The sequence below is a fragment of the Medicago sativa genome, chromosome 6, assembly GCF_051527215.1.
Source record: "Medicago sativa cultivar Bolivia chromosome 6, Bolivia_mono, whole genome shotgun sequence".
Classification (NCBI taxonomy): Eukaryota; Viridiplantae; Streptophyta; class Magnoliopsida; order Fabales; family Fabaceae; genus Medicago; species Medicago sativa.
This window is the reverse complement of record NC_140754.1, coordinates 54,069,892-54,089,450: the sequence shown is the minus strand read 5'-3', so window position 1 is coordinate 54,089,450 and position 19,559 is coordinate 54,069,892. Positions and strand designations below refer to the sequence as shown.

The following is a 19,559-nucleotide window of genomic DNA, read 5'->3' as shown; positions in this document are numbered from 1 at the left end:
CTGTATAATTTAATTTTAGGATTAGAACAACTTTAGATCAGGAAAATTTCAAAAGCATTTAAAAGTTAGATCTGGAAATTTTAAAGGTTGAGGAATTATTCACAGTGATGATGACAGTAGCAATCAAATGGTGGATGTTTACTTGTTTTTGTTTTTTTGGCAGATTCATTAAAAAAATTCAAACCATGATGAGACGAAAATAATTAAGTGTGTGAACCACTTATGTAGATAATTTAATCTCAGCCATATAATATTAATCCAAAGGCTAATAAGCATTCTCACCATTCTCATATATAACTTGCATTCTCATGGTATATGTCTATATATATATATATATATATATATATATATATATATATATATATATGAGGGTGTATCAAGTGAGAGGACATTTTATTTTGAGAGGTGAGAGGCTTCAATCATGACCTTTGGATTAATATTAACGGTCTGATGAGTTTTACTTGTCAGATAGACTTACGGTATGGTAGTCTCTTCTTTCTCACAATTGAGCATCCAGTTTCGGCCCTGTCAAATCCAATCCTCTCACCCCCTCCTTCACATGAAGATGTTTGTTATCCATATAATTAAAACTTTGACGAAAACCGATTTCATTAGATTGCATAAACCATTTCGTTTTTTTTTTTTTGCAACCGATTGAATTTCTTTGGTAACCGCTTCATCTACTTTCTTTGACTCTCAGAAATTTGTCTTTCTAATATTAAATCAATATGGTCTCTTTAATCTTAGTGGTGATTGTTTGTTTTTAAGAATCGATATACTTCTTTTCAAATTAAAGGCATGCTCTTTTATCTACTAAACTAAATTAGAAAAATAATGTCCGTGGAAATTACCATTTTGCCCTTCTGAGGGCATTTTGGTAATCCTGTAATTCAAGAGAAGGGCATTTTGGTAAAATCAACGGGCATGGCATATATATTTGGTTTTGCTCACACCATACATAGTTCTCTTCTTCCTTCAAAATTTCCACGCGTTCTCTTCTTCCTCACACCGCGACCTCGCCGTCTCCGCCGTCGACCTCGCCGTCGAACACACCGATTTCCACTGTTTTCTTCTTCCTCCAATTTTCTGTTTCGTCTGGACCAAAGGTTACTTCCTCTTCCTTTGATCAATTGAGAATCATGCCTTAGGTAATATTGAGGTAAGATTCAGTGGTTTTTGATATGCCTTTTCATGATCGGATTTTTTTTTTTGTGTTATTTGTTCAATCAGTGCTATGCATGTTCGATTGCATGTCTAATTTTTCTGATATTCTGAATTGGGTTATTGCAGTAGTAAAATGAGATTGAAGAGGGTTGTTAGGGCTCCTGCAATTAGCTTGAAGATGGCTGATATTCCACCAGATGATTATTCTTGGAGGAAATATGGTCAGAAAAATTTAATTGAATTTAATGCAAATATCTTCAGAAAATTGTATCTTTGATTTTAATTGAGGGTCTGGTCTTTTGATTTTGGGTTGTTGTTTAGTGATTGTAGTTTGTATATCATAAGTGAAAATTGCAACCACAAAGAAGTGAAAAAATTCGAGAGAGAAGAAATAATGGGTTTAGTCTGAGATAGAAATAATGGGTTTAGAAGTATCTTTTGATTTTTTTGGTTTAGAATGATTACTGAAAAATATGTATTTTGTACATTGATTAATTTTGAAATCTAATGTTTTGAATCCATTACTTATTTGTTATTTACACACACCCTTTTATTGAAAATTTAGATGGACAATGGATTTGAGGATGGACAAGCAGCTTCTGATATGATGGCAAGCAGTCAACAGAGGAAAAAAAGGGTTAATTTCTACTTTTTCATGTGTTGTTTTAGTTTTTCTTCATTATAGTTTTTCTACATATAATTCACTGAGACCTCCATCACCACTCTCACTTTCACAGTGATTTAGTTAGGAACTGAAAACTAAATTTGGCATCATACATCAATGTTGATTTGTGTCAGAATTGCTAGATGCTTCTGATCCTTTGATTTGGGAGTCCTTGATGAGCCCTCTTTTATTTAGGGTTTTATGGAATTGAGTAATAAGAATAGTGAGAGTAGAATTGGTCATTTAATTTTTTCCTACTTCTGTTCCAGGATTTCTACTAACATACCTTGTGTGTTCAAAATACAGGCACGTGAATTCCTTTCTACATTAGGTGATCTAATTTTTGCAAAGATTGAAAATGTTGAGGTGAATTGCATTTCTTCATTGTGTACTGGACAAAATTGAATTATTTCTTAGTTAGATCCTTATCAGCTATGCTGATTCAACTTGAATTTTGCCAATTTTATTCAATCTTTTCTATTTTGAAAAGTAAAAATCTTTACATGATGATTTTTTTTTTCCAGCTTATGTTGATGTTTTAATCTCAAATTGTTTGTTTTAGCTACATACATGCTTTGACTATAACTCTTTTTTTAGTCACAAGTTTTTTCATATTTTATTTGGATCTGAATCAATTTTAATTTTTAGATACAATAGATTTTTTATGTGATGTCTAAGAGTTTCATATACAATTGTTGCATGGATGGTTATTTTACTTTGTTTCATGAAAAATGCGCAGGTTCTTACCAATGGTATTGAAGCGAAGCTGCAGAGGAATGCTCTTAGTGTGATTGAACCACCAACCGGTCTCGAGGAAGATGATGACCTTGAATTTGAAAATACCATTTGGCATGGATCAGATATGGGTAAGTTTCAATTTGGGATGTTACTGTTTTTTTATGTTCCTATCTTTCCAAGTTTTTATTTTTCACTTCATTTTAGGAAATTATGATTGTATTTGCAAAGATTTTTATGAGTTTGTAGTTATATTTGATCAGTCTGTGTGATTGCTTCTCTTCCTTTTGATTTTCCCTATTGCTGATTTGTTTGTGCTTTGTTTGATTTCTCAGCATCAGATGACACACAAAAGTCCTACAGATCATTAGGATCATCTCACAGGAGCATGAGCAGATCCTTCTCTGTTGATTCACAGTCCAAGGGGTCAATTTCTATGCCTCAGGGGTGGACGGTATAAATACTTGACTATTTTTTTCTCTTCTCTAATGGATTTTTTGCTACTCTTTTGTATATCAGAAAATTAATTTGTTGATGATTGAGGGAATTTGAATCCTTTTTTTTTTTTTGCAAGATTGCGTATTCTTTATTGAAAGATGAGAATGAATTTTCCTTATGCAATTTCAATTTTTAATGAGTGGCTTTTGAAATCTGATAATGTTATTCTTTAAATTAGCTTTAAGAAATTCATCAACTATGATGTGTAGTTTTGAAGAATGGTGGAAATAGTTGATTCCGGACCATTCACTGTTATTGCATTTTGATTGAATTAGTTGTTGTGTTTTCAATTTATAGTACCCTTGTGTGTGGAAAAGTTAGTAATTGATGTTTCCAATGCAGGACTGAACACCGGGTTTGTATGCAGTCATCTCCTACTAAAGAAATTGTTGTTACCTGAAAATTATGCTCACAAAAATTACCTTCATATATAATTTACAATTTAATCTGTAAGAGCATTAGTTACTTTCTGTTAGTTTTTTTTTTTTTTGTGGACGTTGCTTTGCTTAGAGGCATTTTCGTAGTTGGTGTCAAGTGTTGCATTTACCAGTATTCCTTTTCTCTCTCTGCTGCTGACTTTAATTTGTGGTACAGGCTTTTGCACAACTGTTAAGAGCTCCACAAGATTATTCCCAGGCAATAATTAGAGATCAGTTTCCTGTTCCTAGATTGGTAGTGTGTGCTCAACACGGTTCCCAGGTCAGTATTGTTTCTTACCCAAAGTATTCATACCATGAGCAATACTGATGTGTGTTTTAAACTTTTCGCAATATTATCCGTGTTTTCCCCCATTTTGTTTGAGTCAAGATTTTTCATAATAGGAAACTTACCAGGGTTTCATTGATGTTTTTTTAACAGGCTAGATTTTGATTAGCAAAACTAAATCCGTCAGCAACAAATGCATACAAGTCATTAAGGACTGAAATAAAGAAACAAATGTCTACCATGGATAAAGTGTTTGCAAAGTTATTTATATTCACTCTATTCAATTACATTGTTGTTATTTGTTCTGATTGTGATTTCAAGTGGAAATTCTTATCACATATGAGGTATGTCAGCATAACATGGTTGTTTGAGAGAAAGGTAAGTCTTTTCTATCTTTGAAAGGGTCCATGCATTGGTTTATTTGCATAACAAATTTAAGTGCAAGTTATATGTATCTTGCAATAAATTACAAGTAAAAGTTTTGAGCATTAAATCTGGTTTAAGAATCAAGGACTAGGAGAATGAAGGAATCTTAGATTTAGATGATGATGTTTTAATATGACAATATGGAGCCTACAAGTATGAGAGTAAGTCTTTGATCGAATATTAATAAACTGTATATAACAGTTCTTTTAGGTCCATTATTTTTCTTATTCCTTTCTTACTTTTGCTTTCACTTTAATCTCTAATAATAATAAAATGTTAGGATCTGTTATTATACACTTTCACTCTTTTTTGTCACTACATACTGTATAGGAGAAGTCATTTAATGAGCGGGGATTTTAATCTCCACTCATTAAAGCAAAATTCCATGCTGCAGGCAGAAATTAAGATTGGTGATGGGCTTCCTGTCATTAGATTGACCACAAAGTGTCTTGAAGCTCTAAAGCAAGCAGGTTTTGAGGTGAACATTGATTTCTTATGAGTTATCACCTTTCACGAGTATTATAGATTTATTTTTTTGTTGAAGTTGTGGGATTTTATTATATAAAACAATGAGAGAAATAATAAGAACTTTGAATATTATTGATGTTCACTTGATGCTGATGTGATACAAAAGACTAAACACTAATCCCTATTTGTAGGGAAACATAGACTCAATCCTAAATAAATGTTGAATAATCTATGGTACACTAAGATTATAAACTGATCCTAAGAGATAATCTAAGGCACGCTAAGGCTGTAAACTTACCCTAGGGGATAAACCAAAATATTCTAGAATAATATCAAGATAATATCATATGCTGTTTTATTTTCTGACAAATTTTCTTTGAATATTTAAGAGATCAGCCTAATTGGCTAAATGGGAATTTCTTTTCTTTTTGTATGTGAAGGTGATATGGGAGAAAGATCTAGCATCGGACTCTCCTCTTCCTTGGTACTTGCCTAGAGACAAGAGTCACTTCTCACTTAGCAGCTTCTGTCTAACGGGCTCTGTTGGACGCCTTTTCACCAGAAATATGGTATTGCTTCTGAATATAACAGCTAATGTATATTTCACTTTACGCACTTTAGGTACAATTTCCCTATTAAGAATTACTTGCAACACCAGAAACATGGCTCCTTGACTTAATCATACAGGCTTAGTGAAGACTATATTTTGTTAATGTGGATTTTGTTTGAGTTTGCTACTAACTATTAATTACCAAAAGAAATTAAATGACACAAAGGAAACATGAAAGCCTGCTTTTACAATTGTTGATCTTAATAGAAGAAGAGGCTTAAGTTCAACTGTCTTCCTTTTTTTTTTTTCCTTCTTCTTCTTCCTTTAAGTATTGAAAGCTTCTCACCATTTTTTTTCAGGTTTAAAATGACACGTCTATTTCCTATACTACAAACAAAAATAAAATTCCAATTATGAAGCAGACAACCAAACTCAGGAGCTTTGCAAACAAGTGCCATGAAGAAGTTTTGGGGTTAAAGTCTTTAAAAGCATTTGTGAGATATATAGTATACAGCAGGAACTGGGAGCTGTTGTGAGATAAATGTACATGACTGCTACAGCTATATGCATAATTATTTTTTATTCATCTCAGCCAACCATTAGATGTTGAAATTTTGGATTATTTTATTAGTTTAGTCTATATAGACTGAGTTATTTTTTATTGGTTACTTGCCTATTTTTTGTTTTTAAAATTGTTTGTCGTTGTCTAATTCAATTGCATTGTTTTCTTTGTTGGAGATGGAAAACTCATTTGACGAAAGAATGAGAAATGGGAAACCGCCCATGGAGTTTCTGGTCAGTTTTAATTTCAGGCGTTCTGTTCTTCTATTCCTTTTTTATGGTGTTGTGTATTTGGCATTAGTTCTTTTTACTAAAGTAATGCATTTGTATTTTTGTTCTTTAAAATCATTCCACTAAAGTAATCCATAGACTCATGTGAATGATTGTTTTCAAAGACAACCACAAACAGTGGTAGGGCTGGCCTCATGTCTATAATAGATACTAGAGTTGAAGTTCTTAAATTCCTAATGTTTCACAAGCATTTAAGCACCTGCTTGCCTTAAAATCTTTTCAACAGTTTTAGCTCAAACACATATGCACAAATGACTAACTACATTATTCCTTTAATATCTTGCTATGCAAAATACATATACATACTATGATTTGGTAGATCAAATTGAATGATTTCTGGTTCTGCTATTTATAGTTCTACTACATGACAGATTCTTCAAACTTATCTATACTTTGAAACAATGTTGCCAAAGATAATTTAAGTGTAGTGGTAGTTCTGATGTTGCTGCTATATTCATCACTCATCAATAGCTTAATTATTATCCCATGATAAACATCATTTTGAATATTTCTCTGTAATTTTGTAACAAAATGAGTCTATTAAAGGGTGTTGTTGGCCTTGGTTTAGTAGTTTTTTGTGTTTCTTTATTCTTCAAATGAATGGTGGAATGATGGGTTTCACGTGTCTACTATCTTTAGAAAATATTGAATCTACTTACTGTCATGTATTTAATCATTTACATGTTTTGATAGTTGACTTTTTTTTATCACTTATGTGGTTTGCAAGAAACATTGAGTTTTGCAATTTATCTTTATACTTCATTTTTTTTTTTGGATATACCATTATTGTGATGAACATTGTTTACAAAACCACTTAAGCATCTTAGTTAATAATTTTTACTTTTATACTCCAAAGCCTATATTTGACACTTCCAAGAGATTATTAATGTTTTGTGAGTTGGTGAAAACAGAATTGTATTGTGACCACTTCTTTTTTGCTCATTAGTAACATTTTTAATTGGTGATAGCTAAAAAATGCAGGTTTTGATTAGTATAAGCATTTGTGTTTCAAACCTGATAGCTAAAACCAATAGACAAGTAATGATGGACTCTTCTTTTAATTTATGTGCCAATCAGTTTATCCTAGAGGACTATGTAATGAACTTTGTTTTATTGTTTTCTCATATATTCTCGGATGAAATGGCTATCTTCTTTGCAACTACTAGGGGTTGACTTGAGAGTATGACATTGGGGGCTTTTTTAATTCAATTGCAATTGCTACCAACGGCCAATTCCATTTTCGTGTGCATCCGACAATGTAAAATATTAGGTAGATTCAAAGTGTATGATGAGAACTTTCATTCCTTAGATCCAAAAGCTATAATGGGTGCTTGAGAATGATAATGACATTGAGGGAATGAAGGCAATGCAGATGAAGACAATAGCCAAATCGAAGTATATATATGTTTAGCACAAGTTTTGGGGTTGGTTTAAATGGTCAAAGTAGTGAGAAGTTGATGTATTTTGTATGATAAAGTTTTGAGAGTTACTATTTTTTTTTTTTTTGAACTGTGGAAACATCTGTGTTTTGTCATAATATGTAGTGTATTATAATTAACCATAGAAATTGTGACCGAAAATATATGTAGTGTACTATAATTAACCCTGTATTTAATATTTATTTGATATTATGTGGTGAAAAACACCCAATGAAATAAGAGGCATTTTTTTTTTGAGATATTTTCCTCATTATTCAAGGGTAATAAACAATAAAAGTATAATCAACTGTAACGAACAGTAGAATTAATCTATTACGAGTTAACCAACACTAATGAATAGCAAAAAAATTTATTTATTTATTTATTTTATAAATATTTCATAATCATTAAATAACAGTAGTGAACGGTAGAATCAACGGTAACAATAACGGACACTTTACAAAATCAACTCTATAAATATCTCAATTTCATTTATAATTTTCACATTATTCTCATAATATTTATCCATATATATGGATAAATATATATCCACATTATTTACAATAACGTCGTCTAATTTTTTTTTTAAAGTCCTCTATTTTTTAATGAATTTTTAGTTGTGCACTTTTATTTTTGGTTTTATTTATGTTGTCCAAATAATTTGGGCCTGGCTATTTCAAAATTGAAATTGGACTTTATATAATTTCTTATATATTTTCTTCTCATTTATCCCCAACCACATATTTATTGTATAATTGACTACAATCCGAGAAAATGGGGGAAAATGTAGTCGCAATTACGGTTGCAATGTTGTTTGTGGACTCTTATAGCACTAGCTTGCTGACTCATTTTTAAAGATGGTTTCTCTAGATATATGTTATAGAAAAAAGCTCTTTTGAATTGAGATAAAATTATGATGCATTTTGAACTAAATCAATGATAGACATAACCTAGATTGCCAAATTTAGAATCAATTCATTTTAAAAGTTCCATGTAATGTTATAACTGCAATATTCACTAGGTAGTTGGCATGTTCTGCTCTTAGACTAATTGTTGTTTTATGATGAATCCATTTTCTTTTTTCATAGGATGGATGTTGTGAAGATTTTGAAGAAACTGTGAGTGTAGAGTGGGCTGAAAAATGCTTAAGCCTTACTTTCAAGTGTCCATGTTTGATTCCTTTTAATTTGGGAATCACTTCTGTTTTATTCTTTTTAGTTTGGTGATTTTTCTTCTGTTTTCATATGTAGAATCAATATATAGTTGTATGTCCCTTACATTTGTATTGTAAATAAATTCCTCCAAGGAAATCAATACTTCATTACTGGCTCCTTCATTCGTTCCAATTATTTTAATCTTAAGTATTGTGTTGAATTCCTAATCTCATAAACAATATATATATATATATATATTTTAAATGGTTTGATAAATATTTTACAAAGACACAAATAACAACCTATTATAAAAATGCAACTACCTCCCTTAATTTGTGCATTTTTCCTTTGGAACATTTTTTTTTGGCCGAATACGTAATTTAACCCGTGCGAAGCACGATTTTTGCCATTATTGCTATTTAAATCAATATTGTTACTCATGCACAAGAAGCTAAGAACATAAAATGAAGAGGGAAGAAGGATCGACTCTTCTTCCAGCACCACATCTACCATGTTTTCCTATGAACTTACTTCTGTCATAACATTACCTTATTCAGTAATGATGGTAAAGTCGCAAAGAGCTTGTGCTGAATCTTTGACAGCCAAAACCAAGAGATTGTGGAATCAATGCTTCTCCTATTGGCAAGATGATATCAATTTCTAATCCTCGATGTGAAATTAAAGTTGAATCATCTCCCACTCACAGTAGTGGCAGAAGCTCGATTGTGGGAGACACATATTGTACTAATAATTAAGTTATTCAATGTTTGTCACAATCTGACCTACTTCCCGAATATGTTACACCCTCATAATGGCTACTGTAACTGGAGTAAATTGTAGTGAAATAGTTCCAATGGAAACCAAACTTTCATTAATATTTTGATAAAGATTTATAATATTTGTGCAATATTCGTTCATTTGCTCATTTTTTCTTTGAAACAATTTTTTTGCAATGGTTTCGTTTATGATAGACCTATCTAAGATTTGATATGTTATGGATCATGATTTTTTATATTTATATGCATCTAATATCTAAATTTCGAATCAATTTACTTTTAAGCGTATTAACAAATATGTGTTTGCCAACAAAATTATCCGAAAAAAAACAATCCACCCCGTGCGAAGCACGGGTTTGTAACTAGTTAAAAGAAAAAAAAAACCCACAAAGCTTATATATACAACAAATTACAATGGAAAGTATGCAGGTGAGTTTCAACTTTCACATAGTTGGTCGTTTCATTTTCTTTCATAGTTTCATGATTTCACTAAGTTAAGATCTGAAATGACTTTCCCTTTATGCCATTTCTCTTATAATTAAGTGATTCTTTCGTAATAAAAAGAATTAAACAAATAACTAAGAGTTGATTCATCTAACAAACCTTGCCCAAGAACCGAAAAGTCAAAATTGTAAAAAGCTGTAATAGTAGCACACCAGAGATAAAATGCATAAGTGGATTCTTAATTTTTTTTTCTCTTCATGTTGATGAAAGGAAGAGACCTAGAAGACGAAGGAGATGGGAAGGAGATGAGAATGACTGAAAACATTATTATCATGCGGTCATTAAAATTTAAGACCACAGCACAGATTAATCCAAGGGTCTTGATTGAAGCCTCTCATCTCTCACAATAAAAGTCCTCTCACTCGATACACCCTCTTAACATAAACACTTTTTTATTTGCATAAGTTATTTTCATAAGTTAAAAAATAAGTCAATCCAAGAGTTGAGGAAAGTGGACCTCTAAAATTGATAAGAATTGGTATAATCAAAATTTGTGTATCTTCACCATAGCATTCATGTGAATTGAAAATAATTTTTGAGTTGTTGCTTATTTCTCATATGAACGAAGATGAAGTGAACTATTGAAGTGAAGTTCTACTCAATTTACAGTGTACATTGACCATAAAACGGATTGCATTTACTCAAGAATCAATATCATGGAAAGCCAATGTAGACCGGATATGACATTTATTATTCGAGACTTTATTTGATTTTTTCTTTAATTAATTATTACAGAGTGATTTTAATTTGTTGATAGTGTAAAGTTTCTTTACACTGTTAAAATATTATAATTATGTACATAAAAAAATTGCATATAACACACAACGAATATGTAATAAAAAATTTCACAGCCAAAGTGAATGTAACTGCATATATCACAAATATTTAGTGCAGAAAGAAGCTGACATTAGACACTACATGCATCCGTTCCTGATTGGCTGTATAGTTGCTGCATAAATGCATGGTGCCGAGGATCCGAACACTTTTAGCTCATGATGAGCAAAGAAAAACACAAAAATAAGATTCAAATCTAACGGCATGACAAAGAAAAATGTAAGTAAAGATTATAAACCAAAGTGTACATCAAGAAAAATTAGCAACTTCAAATGACTAGATCCTGGTGATGCAATTCCTCTCGATAGTCTTCACTGGTAAGAATGTCGGAAATGGGGCTTGGACATATTGAGAACTCCAAAGTTCCTTTTTTATCCATTGTGCCTCCTTGTCATCATAGTATGGGTTACACTTTGTCTCTCTTTCTCACACAATCGGAAGAAATCCCTCCTTCCATGTCAGCACCTTCCCAATTCTTTTCATGATCACTTTCCCAATTCTTTTCACTGCCAAGTTCATTTTCCTCACCCTCTTCCGAACCGTAAACTGTCTTTTTTCTTTTTCTACCAGCACTCTTCTTCTCGTTCATGATGTTTTCCTCACCCTCTTGTGCAGCATTGTTTTCATCAGAATCCTTAGCTGTCATGTCATCAGCTTCAGCGGAACCTTCATCGTCCGACGACAACAACACCATCGTTTTAGGGCCAACATCCATATCTTGTTTTTCTCGACCAGTAACAGATTCTTTAGTTGTTGCAGCCAAGTCAACACCTTCACTTTCGTTCAACAACGTTGATTCAGCGCTAACATCGATAGCTTGTGCCACGTCATCACCCTCCGGCGATACCGTTTGGGCACCATCATTCAAAGTAGTTTGTGTTTCTCGGTCATCCTCTGGGTACGGGACAGTGAGTGTGACTTTGATTTTCACTATATATGTGACTATGTTGTTCTCTTCTCCCACCATAGAAATTTGAAATGCAAGTGAACCTAAACTATCTATGCTGCACTGCACAAACCGAGATATTAGAACCCTATTTGGTAATCAAATTTTTCTAAAAACTTGTTATTTTTTCTTTAAAGCAATTTTATAAAAAACTTTCAAGTAATATAGTCATATTACTTACAATATTATTCTTAGCTACCAATCAAATTGAATTTCAAGTACTATAGTTAAATGTAATATTTAGTCACAAACTAAATAACTTTTCAGATATGAAGACAAAATTTGTTCAAGCGATACAATATTGAAAAATGTGAAACACGCCAAAATATTATAGCATATTAATGTCGATAACATAAACATTCAAATAACAAGACAAAAACAACCATCCGCAAAATAACTAGCAAAAAACTCCAATATTGCATATAAGAAAATCTCAAAAAAAAAAAAATGTAATTCATAAACTCGTTTTCGATATAAGAAATTGTCAAAGTCGAACATGGAATCCTCGCATTCATAAGGGAAACGTGGAATCCTGCACTTTTTGCCCCCTAAATTTCAAAATGTTGCGATTTTGGCCCCCTATTAAAAAAATGACAAAAGTGACCCCCCATGTTTAGGGAAATATGTGCTTTTGACCCCCTAACATAAGGGAAATATGATCTTTTAACCCCTTATCTACTAAAAAAGTTGCGATTATGGCCCCTTTTTTGGGACATGTGGCGTCTTCTCAGCAATTTCGGGACGAAAGGGGCCAAAATTGCTATTTTTTTAATAGGGGGCCAAAATCGCAACATTTTGAAACTTAGGGGGAGAAAAGTGAAGTTTAGCCAATCCTATAACATAAGTTTTGCGATACTCTATGGCAGAACTTACGAAACCAGCTTATGACAATTTTCATGAGTTGTTTTCAACTTATATTCATAAGTTCTTAGTTCTCTAATATAACTTATAAAAACAACTTATAGCAATTAGAAAAACAATTTAACCTTATTTTCTCTTTTGCTATAAAAATAACTCATGCAAGCTTATACATAAGTGCTTATTACGATAAGTGCTTGTGTTATAAGCTGCAAATAAGTTTTTTTTTACCTAAGCAGTCACTTAATCGAGATCTACTTAACCAAAACAACAACATCAAAATCATAAACAACAACATCAAAATTATAATCAAAAGTCATAACTACACACATGACAAGGAAGAAATCCGTTGAAAAACGCAATAAATCTAAGTAGTAAAATCTAGATCGAAGAAGATTACAAACGAAATTAAAAAATTAAAAACCAAATCTGGTATGAGATGTAACCTGACAAGGAAAGGCGAATTAGAGAGGAAGAAATTGTGGAATGGATGAAGAATCGACGAGCCGACGAAGAAGAAGAGCATCAAGCCCTAGATCGCCATTTTCGCCATTTCAGGAGCTCTAGTTCACGTTCTCTGCGTTTATTCAAAAATGAGACAAAAAAATTAACTCTAGGTTTTTAATATATGAGAATGCCCTCGAAGTTGTAACATATTTACTTAATAAAAGTTGGGTTAATACGGCTTTACCCCCTTGTAATATTGGTCATTTCCGGTTTTACACCCTGTAAAAAAATTGATTTACCGCCTGTAATTTATTTTTTTATTTACCACCTTTATAGGTCATAAAAATACGAAAATTTCTGTAAAAAAAAATGGTTTGACTTACTTTTCTTACACTATGAGTTTCTCATGCGCTTTATTCAAATTATATAATCTGAATTATTTTAGCGTCTTTTGGTGGTTTTTATGGAGTGTTTACGTCGTTCAGATTCTATAATTTGACTACATAGGGCGCTGATGTGTGGATTAGGCAAGTGTACCAAATCGTTTACCATGTAATAAAGTGATAAGTAGAGTATTGTATCCACATAGATTGTCGTTTTGTCAAAAAAATTCGCGTTACTTATTTCTAGTTGACAATAAAATAAAAGAGTTAAAGGTTAGAGATTTGCAATTCTTATATGTTTGCAACGGAACAAGTTACCTGTTTTGGTTGCTGAAAAGTAAGTAGCGGTTGGGCTTCTTCGAATCCCCCCTATTTATTATGTTGGATTTTCAATAACAGTAATGTCGCGTTTATTTATCTTAGGTATACTACACAAGTGATGAGGTCGTCTGAACGTTACTAACCTAATCGGTCATCAAGCTGCACCTGCTGATCACACGGTGATCCCTACGTTTAGGGTCTATACTATCTCAGTTGACTATGTATATCCCTCAAATGTTTGGTAGCACCTGCTGGTCACACGGTGATCCTTACGTGTGGGGTCTTACCACCTCGAAGGTAAATGAAAGCATAGACTTAAATTGGCTTTCGAAGATATCCAAAGGCAATGAAGGCGAGTGTTCTAGTAGGTCTACCCATCTATGAATCTTATGACACTCATAGCGCACATACACACACTCTCTCTCCCTCCCTCTGTCTCACTAGGCTATTATATGGTGCAGCCAATCAAACCAATAAAAAACCAGTAGAAAGTGGGCGATGAAGCGGTTTTAATTTTTGGGTAATAAAGGAGAGGCTGTTTTAGAAAGATGAAGCGGTTCTCTGATGTTTTGGTAAAGCAAATCATTCATCACTGCCATGTGATCTTTACATTTTTTTTCTGATAACTACAAGTTGCTGCTAATGCACGTGATTTTACATTGGTTAATGTGGAAGAAAATAGTCCATCCGTCCCTCAATATATGACCTAGTTGACAATATACATTATTGACTTGACATACTTTGACTATATTTTTCTACTAATTCACAAAGATAAATAATATCATATAACATGTTGTTGGATTCGTCTCGATGGATATTTTTAAATATTAAATTTTCATAAATTTTTTTAGTATAGAATTGAAGATATCAAAGATAAAACATATGCATTGGTACGTGTGTTGGAGTCAACTAGATCATCTATTGAGGGACGGAGGGAGTAGTAATTTTTGTAGGGGTGACGGAAATTAAATTAGTCAGCCCTCTATTTTGACCTTTTATCTTCCTTTTCATTATTTTGTTATAAATAAATCGATATGTAATTTAATTTTTTTAATTTAACAAAAATTTGTTGATAGTATAATTATTAGTATTGGTATGTTGAGACGTATAATACGAACCCAAACGTACTGACTCTCTATACCCTCTCACGTACCGAATTTTTGGTAAATAGCGAACCGCGTACCACGTACTCGTAACGCATACCCAACGAATTGCGAATCTGATAACTATGATGCAGATTTCATACTAAGCTCCCATAGACTATAGAAATTTAAAATTCCTAATTAACATGCAGTTGCATTATATGTATTGAACCTGATTCACTTTCTAAGAGCATTATCAAAATTGTCTCAAATAATAACACCTAAAAGAAAGTTGACATTAAGATCCAATGATAGTTCAACTATACAACAGATCATGACAGTATATAGCCTCAACTCTTGGATGGAACGAAGTCTAGCTTCAATAGTTATCGTATCCCTGCATATGTCTTGCATTATATTAATATTAATACTAAGCTCATTACTAGTTATCGTAAAATGAATGGAAGCATATACCTCTATGTACATTCATGTAAAAGGAGAAAATAAAAACAGATCGAAGAAGTTTGACTTGAACATACATCCATGTTCATGTTCGGTAACTTGAACGTACATTCATGTTCACTGCACAATGGTTACCCATTCGTCACTTGTTGCAATAATGTACATTCATGTTCGGTAACTTGAACGTGAAAAATTAAAATAAAATACAAACAGATCGGTCATTCTATCAAATTTATCAAATTTATAAGGAGAAAACACAGAACCATGTTAGAAAAATACCTATAAATGACAGGAATGGGTTGTTGAAAGTAGAAACAATTGCTTCAATATACTGTGCCTCCAAAGCACCGCCAGCATTGGCTATCGAGAATGGTGCTCAAGTTGTGACAACATAGGAAAATTCATTGCTTGCAGGTTATTACTTTTATTGATTGATTTTGCTTTAAATATCTTTTCTTCATTTCTCTTATTCTTGCTTTACAAAATTAATTTTAGCTCATTTGGTTCGAACCTAAATGAAGGAAATAAACTAATCTAACAATTAATTATTAACACTTGTCAATCAAAAAACAATCAAATTCAAAATTATAGCAACATTATCACACAGCAGTTTGAATGATAGTGTGGATATGAATAATATCAGAGAAACAAACCAAAGAGAATATAGAAATTAATGTAAGTTAAATTGTCTAAGTTTACAATGCCTCCAAGCCAAAAGTACAGTATGCTAAGAAATATGTTCGAGTTTGAAGATTCGGTACGACAAAAACATTAAATGATGTACAAGGTAATGATGTATATATATGTCAACTGTGTAAAACCTTCATCTCCTAGCCACCAAAATAAGTGAAACAATAAAACCAAATAAAAGATGCATCTGTCAAAATAATGAAAGATAACTTAAAAGATGCACCAAATAAAAGATGCATCTGTGTAAAATTGCTGCCAACTGTTTCGTAGCTTCTTAGTCATACAAATTAACATTATTTTAAAAATGAAATTAGGATAGTAAGATGATGGAAATAAAGAAACACTTTTGAGAGACCTTAATCAATTCAACCCATTAAACAATTGAAAAGTGATTCAATCAAATTCATGATTTGAAAGGTTATTTTGTACATGAAATTAGAACTCAACTCAGAACTCTTTCATAAAAGGTTTATCATTTGGAATTTAGTGTGGTAAAGATGGCTCAGTTTACAAAATTAAGTGGTAAAATCAAATTAATTAAAGGTTTTTTAAACCTTCTAACAGGAAAGATTGTCAAAACACGTAAACTAGCATAAAAGGTAGCAAGCACAAATAAACTAAATAGGTGTGTAGTTCATGAACCTTCATCTCAACCTTGCTCAATGGTTATAGTACCTCTAAGCTTGTTCGTAACCATTCTAGCTCAACGGCTATATCGCATTTCAGTGAGTAAGCCTTTTTGTCACTCTCACCTGCATTAACCAGCTACAATTGTTGTACCACATCTTTCAAAGGCTTCCTTAACTTCTTCACTTAAAAGGTATATCTAGCTCATAAAAAATCAAAGTTTTACTGCTGGAGGCCCATAATAGAAGCAACTAATAAATACCAAATAAATGTATACAAAGATTTTAAGGGAAGAATTTTATTTTTATTCTAGATAAAAATACCGGAATCAAAGAAACTAGTAAATATATCAAATAAACGTATCTACAAAAAGAAATTCTAATTTAGGGTCAGCCTAAATCAATCCTAATCCTATTAGCAAATCTGGAGCCCTAACTAAATATTTTTTGTTAGAAATTGAACTAATTTCTGAACAGCCAGATTGTCATATTACCGAAAACCAGAAAACCTGTCAAACGTTCCTACTTTCTTTTGCAGCAAGGCAGTGGCTGCAGAACCAGAATGTTGATGTTAAGAGTACAAGCCCCTAAAGAAAGCCATTCCCTTGGAACGATCTTTAGGTAAGCCAATGACACTAGAACCAAGGGATAACTAGAACCAAGGCTTAATGTTCCAGAAACAAACCACAGGCCATCGTAGGTAAGTCAGACCATTTCTTTACATTATCAGTGTTGTCGATAGCGGATTGTGAAAACTAGCATTTTGTTCAAATTCTGCTACACTACAATGCTCTAGAACCACTAAAGCCACTATTTGACAACACTTTATACCAAATAGCGTTTACGGAACAATAGGGATTTTTTCAAATTATGCTACACTATAGCGCCACAATAATTGTTGTTTAACAACACTGATTACCGATCTCTTAATATCGCAGTGTAAAAATAGATTCAGGCCCTGCCAACTTTAGTGCATCGGCTGAATCAATCACATAAACTAAGATCAAGACATTCTTAAAATTTCAAAGAAAAAAAAATTGACTTTTAACGAGATACTTCTCACCTCAATTTTTATATTTAGGGACATAAAATATTCTAAAGTGACATACATCATTACACAATTTCAGTGAATGTGATGGAATTAATGGAAGAAATAGATCAGTAATAGAAAACAAAGAGTATATCATTTCCGAAAATCAAATAAAAATACAGAAGAATAAATATCCTACTGTACACAGAAGTAAGCTCCCTGAGAGAATCGATGCTCTTTGTATGTTAACAATACTAATTTTTTCAATAGATAAAAGGTAACAAAGTAATTAATAAAGCCATGTTTATTTAATTAGAAATTGTAAACTTTTTTTCCTCCTGGATATGGCAACATCAGCATGAAGCAATTAAAACCTTGAAAACAATAGATTGAATAGTCGGACCAAAAGAGTTCTAAGGGTTGAGACAGAAAAACCAGAGAATGAAAAAGTGAAATCTGAATAAGCATTCATGTAGTTACTTCACATCTATTTATGGTAGAGTTGTTACATAGCTAACTGTAACCGACAGCCGCAACGAATGATGGAAAATAGTTAGTTAAAGATGTTACAACTAAGTGACTGAAGCTGATTTGTTTGCAGTAATAAAATATACATAGAAATAAAATTTAGGCTTAATTGTTGTTTTGGTCAAAGGCAAACTAGCTTTTAACTTTATTAATATAAAAATACACATAAAACATGTATTGAACAAAGTATGATTGCAATCAATTTCAATTTTATGAGATTTTTAATATTGTGCCAAATTATTTATGTAAAAACATCTATCTTAAAGTCTTTATCTTGTTTGTTTTAATTAACTAATATGTAATAGAACATACCTTTTCCCTTTATGAATAACCAATCACTATGAAGCGATCGATGTGTTCAACCGGTGGCAGATGATGTACATACCAATTCTACACATCCGAAAATTGCATTAGAATTACAAGCATTCTCTTCAACCAACAACAATTTTGAAATAAAAAATCAATCATGAACCAATACAATTTAGGTGAACATCGGCATTTTGAGTCTTAAAGAGAACATCTGCCAACATGTACAAAAGCTTTGAAGCTGGTGTCGTTGTTTCTAGGGTAAAATCAGAAGTTGAAAAGCTTTATAGTAAAGAAGGGAAGAAATTTGAAAGTGCTTTTGGTGATACAAATTTTCAAGTTTTGAAAAAAAATGATAGCAATTTGGTTGAACGAGCAGAGAAGCTTGACCCTGTTATTGGACGTGATCAAGAGATTGAAAGGCTTGTCGTGATTTTATCAAAAAGGAATAAGAACAATCCTATTCTTGTAGGAGAGCCAGTGTTCGAAAAACTGCTTTTGAAAATGAAGGGTTTGCTAAAAGGATAGGTAGAGGTAAAAAAGATCTTGAAAATGGTAAAATAGATCTTGAAAATCTTGCTAATGCAATTTGCTTTAGATATGGGCGCAGTTGCTAGTGCTAAGAATAGGGGATATTTTGAAGAGAGGTTGAAGGAAGTTTTGAAAAAAGTGGAAGAAACTGAAGGAAGAGTAATTTCTTTCATCAATGAAATCCATCTTCTTCTTAGTGCTGGTAGAATTGAAGGATCGATGGATACTGCTAATCTTCTCAAACCAATGCTTGATTGTGGTGGATATCTTAGATGCATTGGCACAACAACAATTGAAGAAAACAGGAAGTATGTTGAAAAAAGATGCAGTATTTGAGAGGAGGTTTGTACATATTGATGTGGCCTGAACCTAGTGTTTCAAATACCATTAGTATGCTTCATACAATAAAAGAGATACATGATGATCACCATGACGTTATAATTCAAGACAATGCTATTGTTGCTGCAACTCAATTGTCTAGTCGATATATAGATGGTATGTTCTTTTGTCAATAGAGTACAAAAGAACATACCAGCTATGTATCGACTAGACAATTGAGCTGCAACAACAATAACACTGTCTTGAGTTATAATACCATGGT

General features: G+C 32.3%; 1 protein-coding gene, 1 long non-coding RNA gene and 1 pseudogene across 9 annotated transcripts; 2 read left to right on the top strand and 1 right to left on the bottom strand.

Annotated features, from left to right (window-relative positions):
• The first annotated feature begins 808 nt into the window (after positions 1–808).
• LOC146915696 (uncharacterized) lies at positions 809–7,623 on the top strand. Of its 8 annotated transcripts, none has more exons than XM_085718044.1 (13): positions 809–1,159; positions 1,291–1,385; positions 1,730–1,801; positions 2,135–2,194; positions 2,568–2,694; positions 2,899–3,017; positions 3,656–3,760; positions 3,920–4,670; positions 5,101–5,229; positions 5,570–5,753; positions 5,949–6,005; positions 7,044–7,100; positions 7,229–7,623. In XM_085718044.1, exons 2-8 carry the CDS (start codon positions 1,362–1,364, stop codon positions 3,929–3,931), a joined length of 519 nt encoding a protein of 172 aa, XP_085574170.1. In that variant the 5' UTR covers positions 809–1,159; positions 1,291–1,361; the 3' UTR covers positions 3,932–4,670; positions 5,101–5,229; positions 5,570–5,753; positions 5,949–6,005; positions 7,044–7,100; positions 7,229–7,623. The 8 variants fall into 8 exon arrangements, with proteins under 8 accessions (XP_085574170.1, XP_085574173.1, XP_085574174.1 ...); XM_085718047.1 differs by lacking the exon at positions 7,044–7,100 and adding an exon at positions 3,404–3,510; XM_085718048.1 differs by lacking the exon at positions 7,044–7,100 and adding an exon at positions 3,404–3,510 and having other exon boundaries at positions 5,949–6,022.
• A 7,634-nt stretch (positions 7,624–15,257) lies between these two features.
• Positions 15,258–15,767, bottom strand: LOC146915695 (uncharacterized). Its single transcript, XR_015013416.1, has 2 exons — positions 15,527–15,767; positions 15,258–15,367 (listed from the first exon to the last, which is right to left on the bottom strand). It is a non-coding gene; the product is annotated as an uncharacterized LOC146915695 (long non-coding RNA).
• Positions 15,768–18,649: 2,882 nt separating this feature from the next.
• LOC146915694 (chaperone protein ClpB1 pseudogene) lies at positions 18,650–19,294 on the top strand (annotated as a pseudogene).
• The last annotated feature ends 265 nt before the right edge of the window (positions 19,295–19,559 follow it).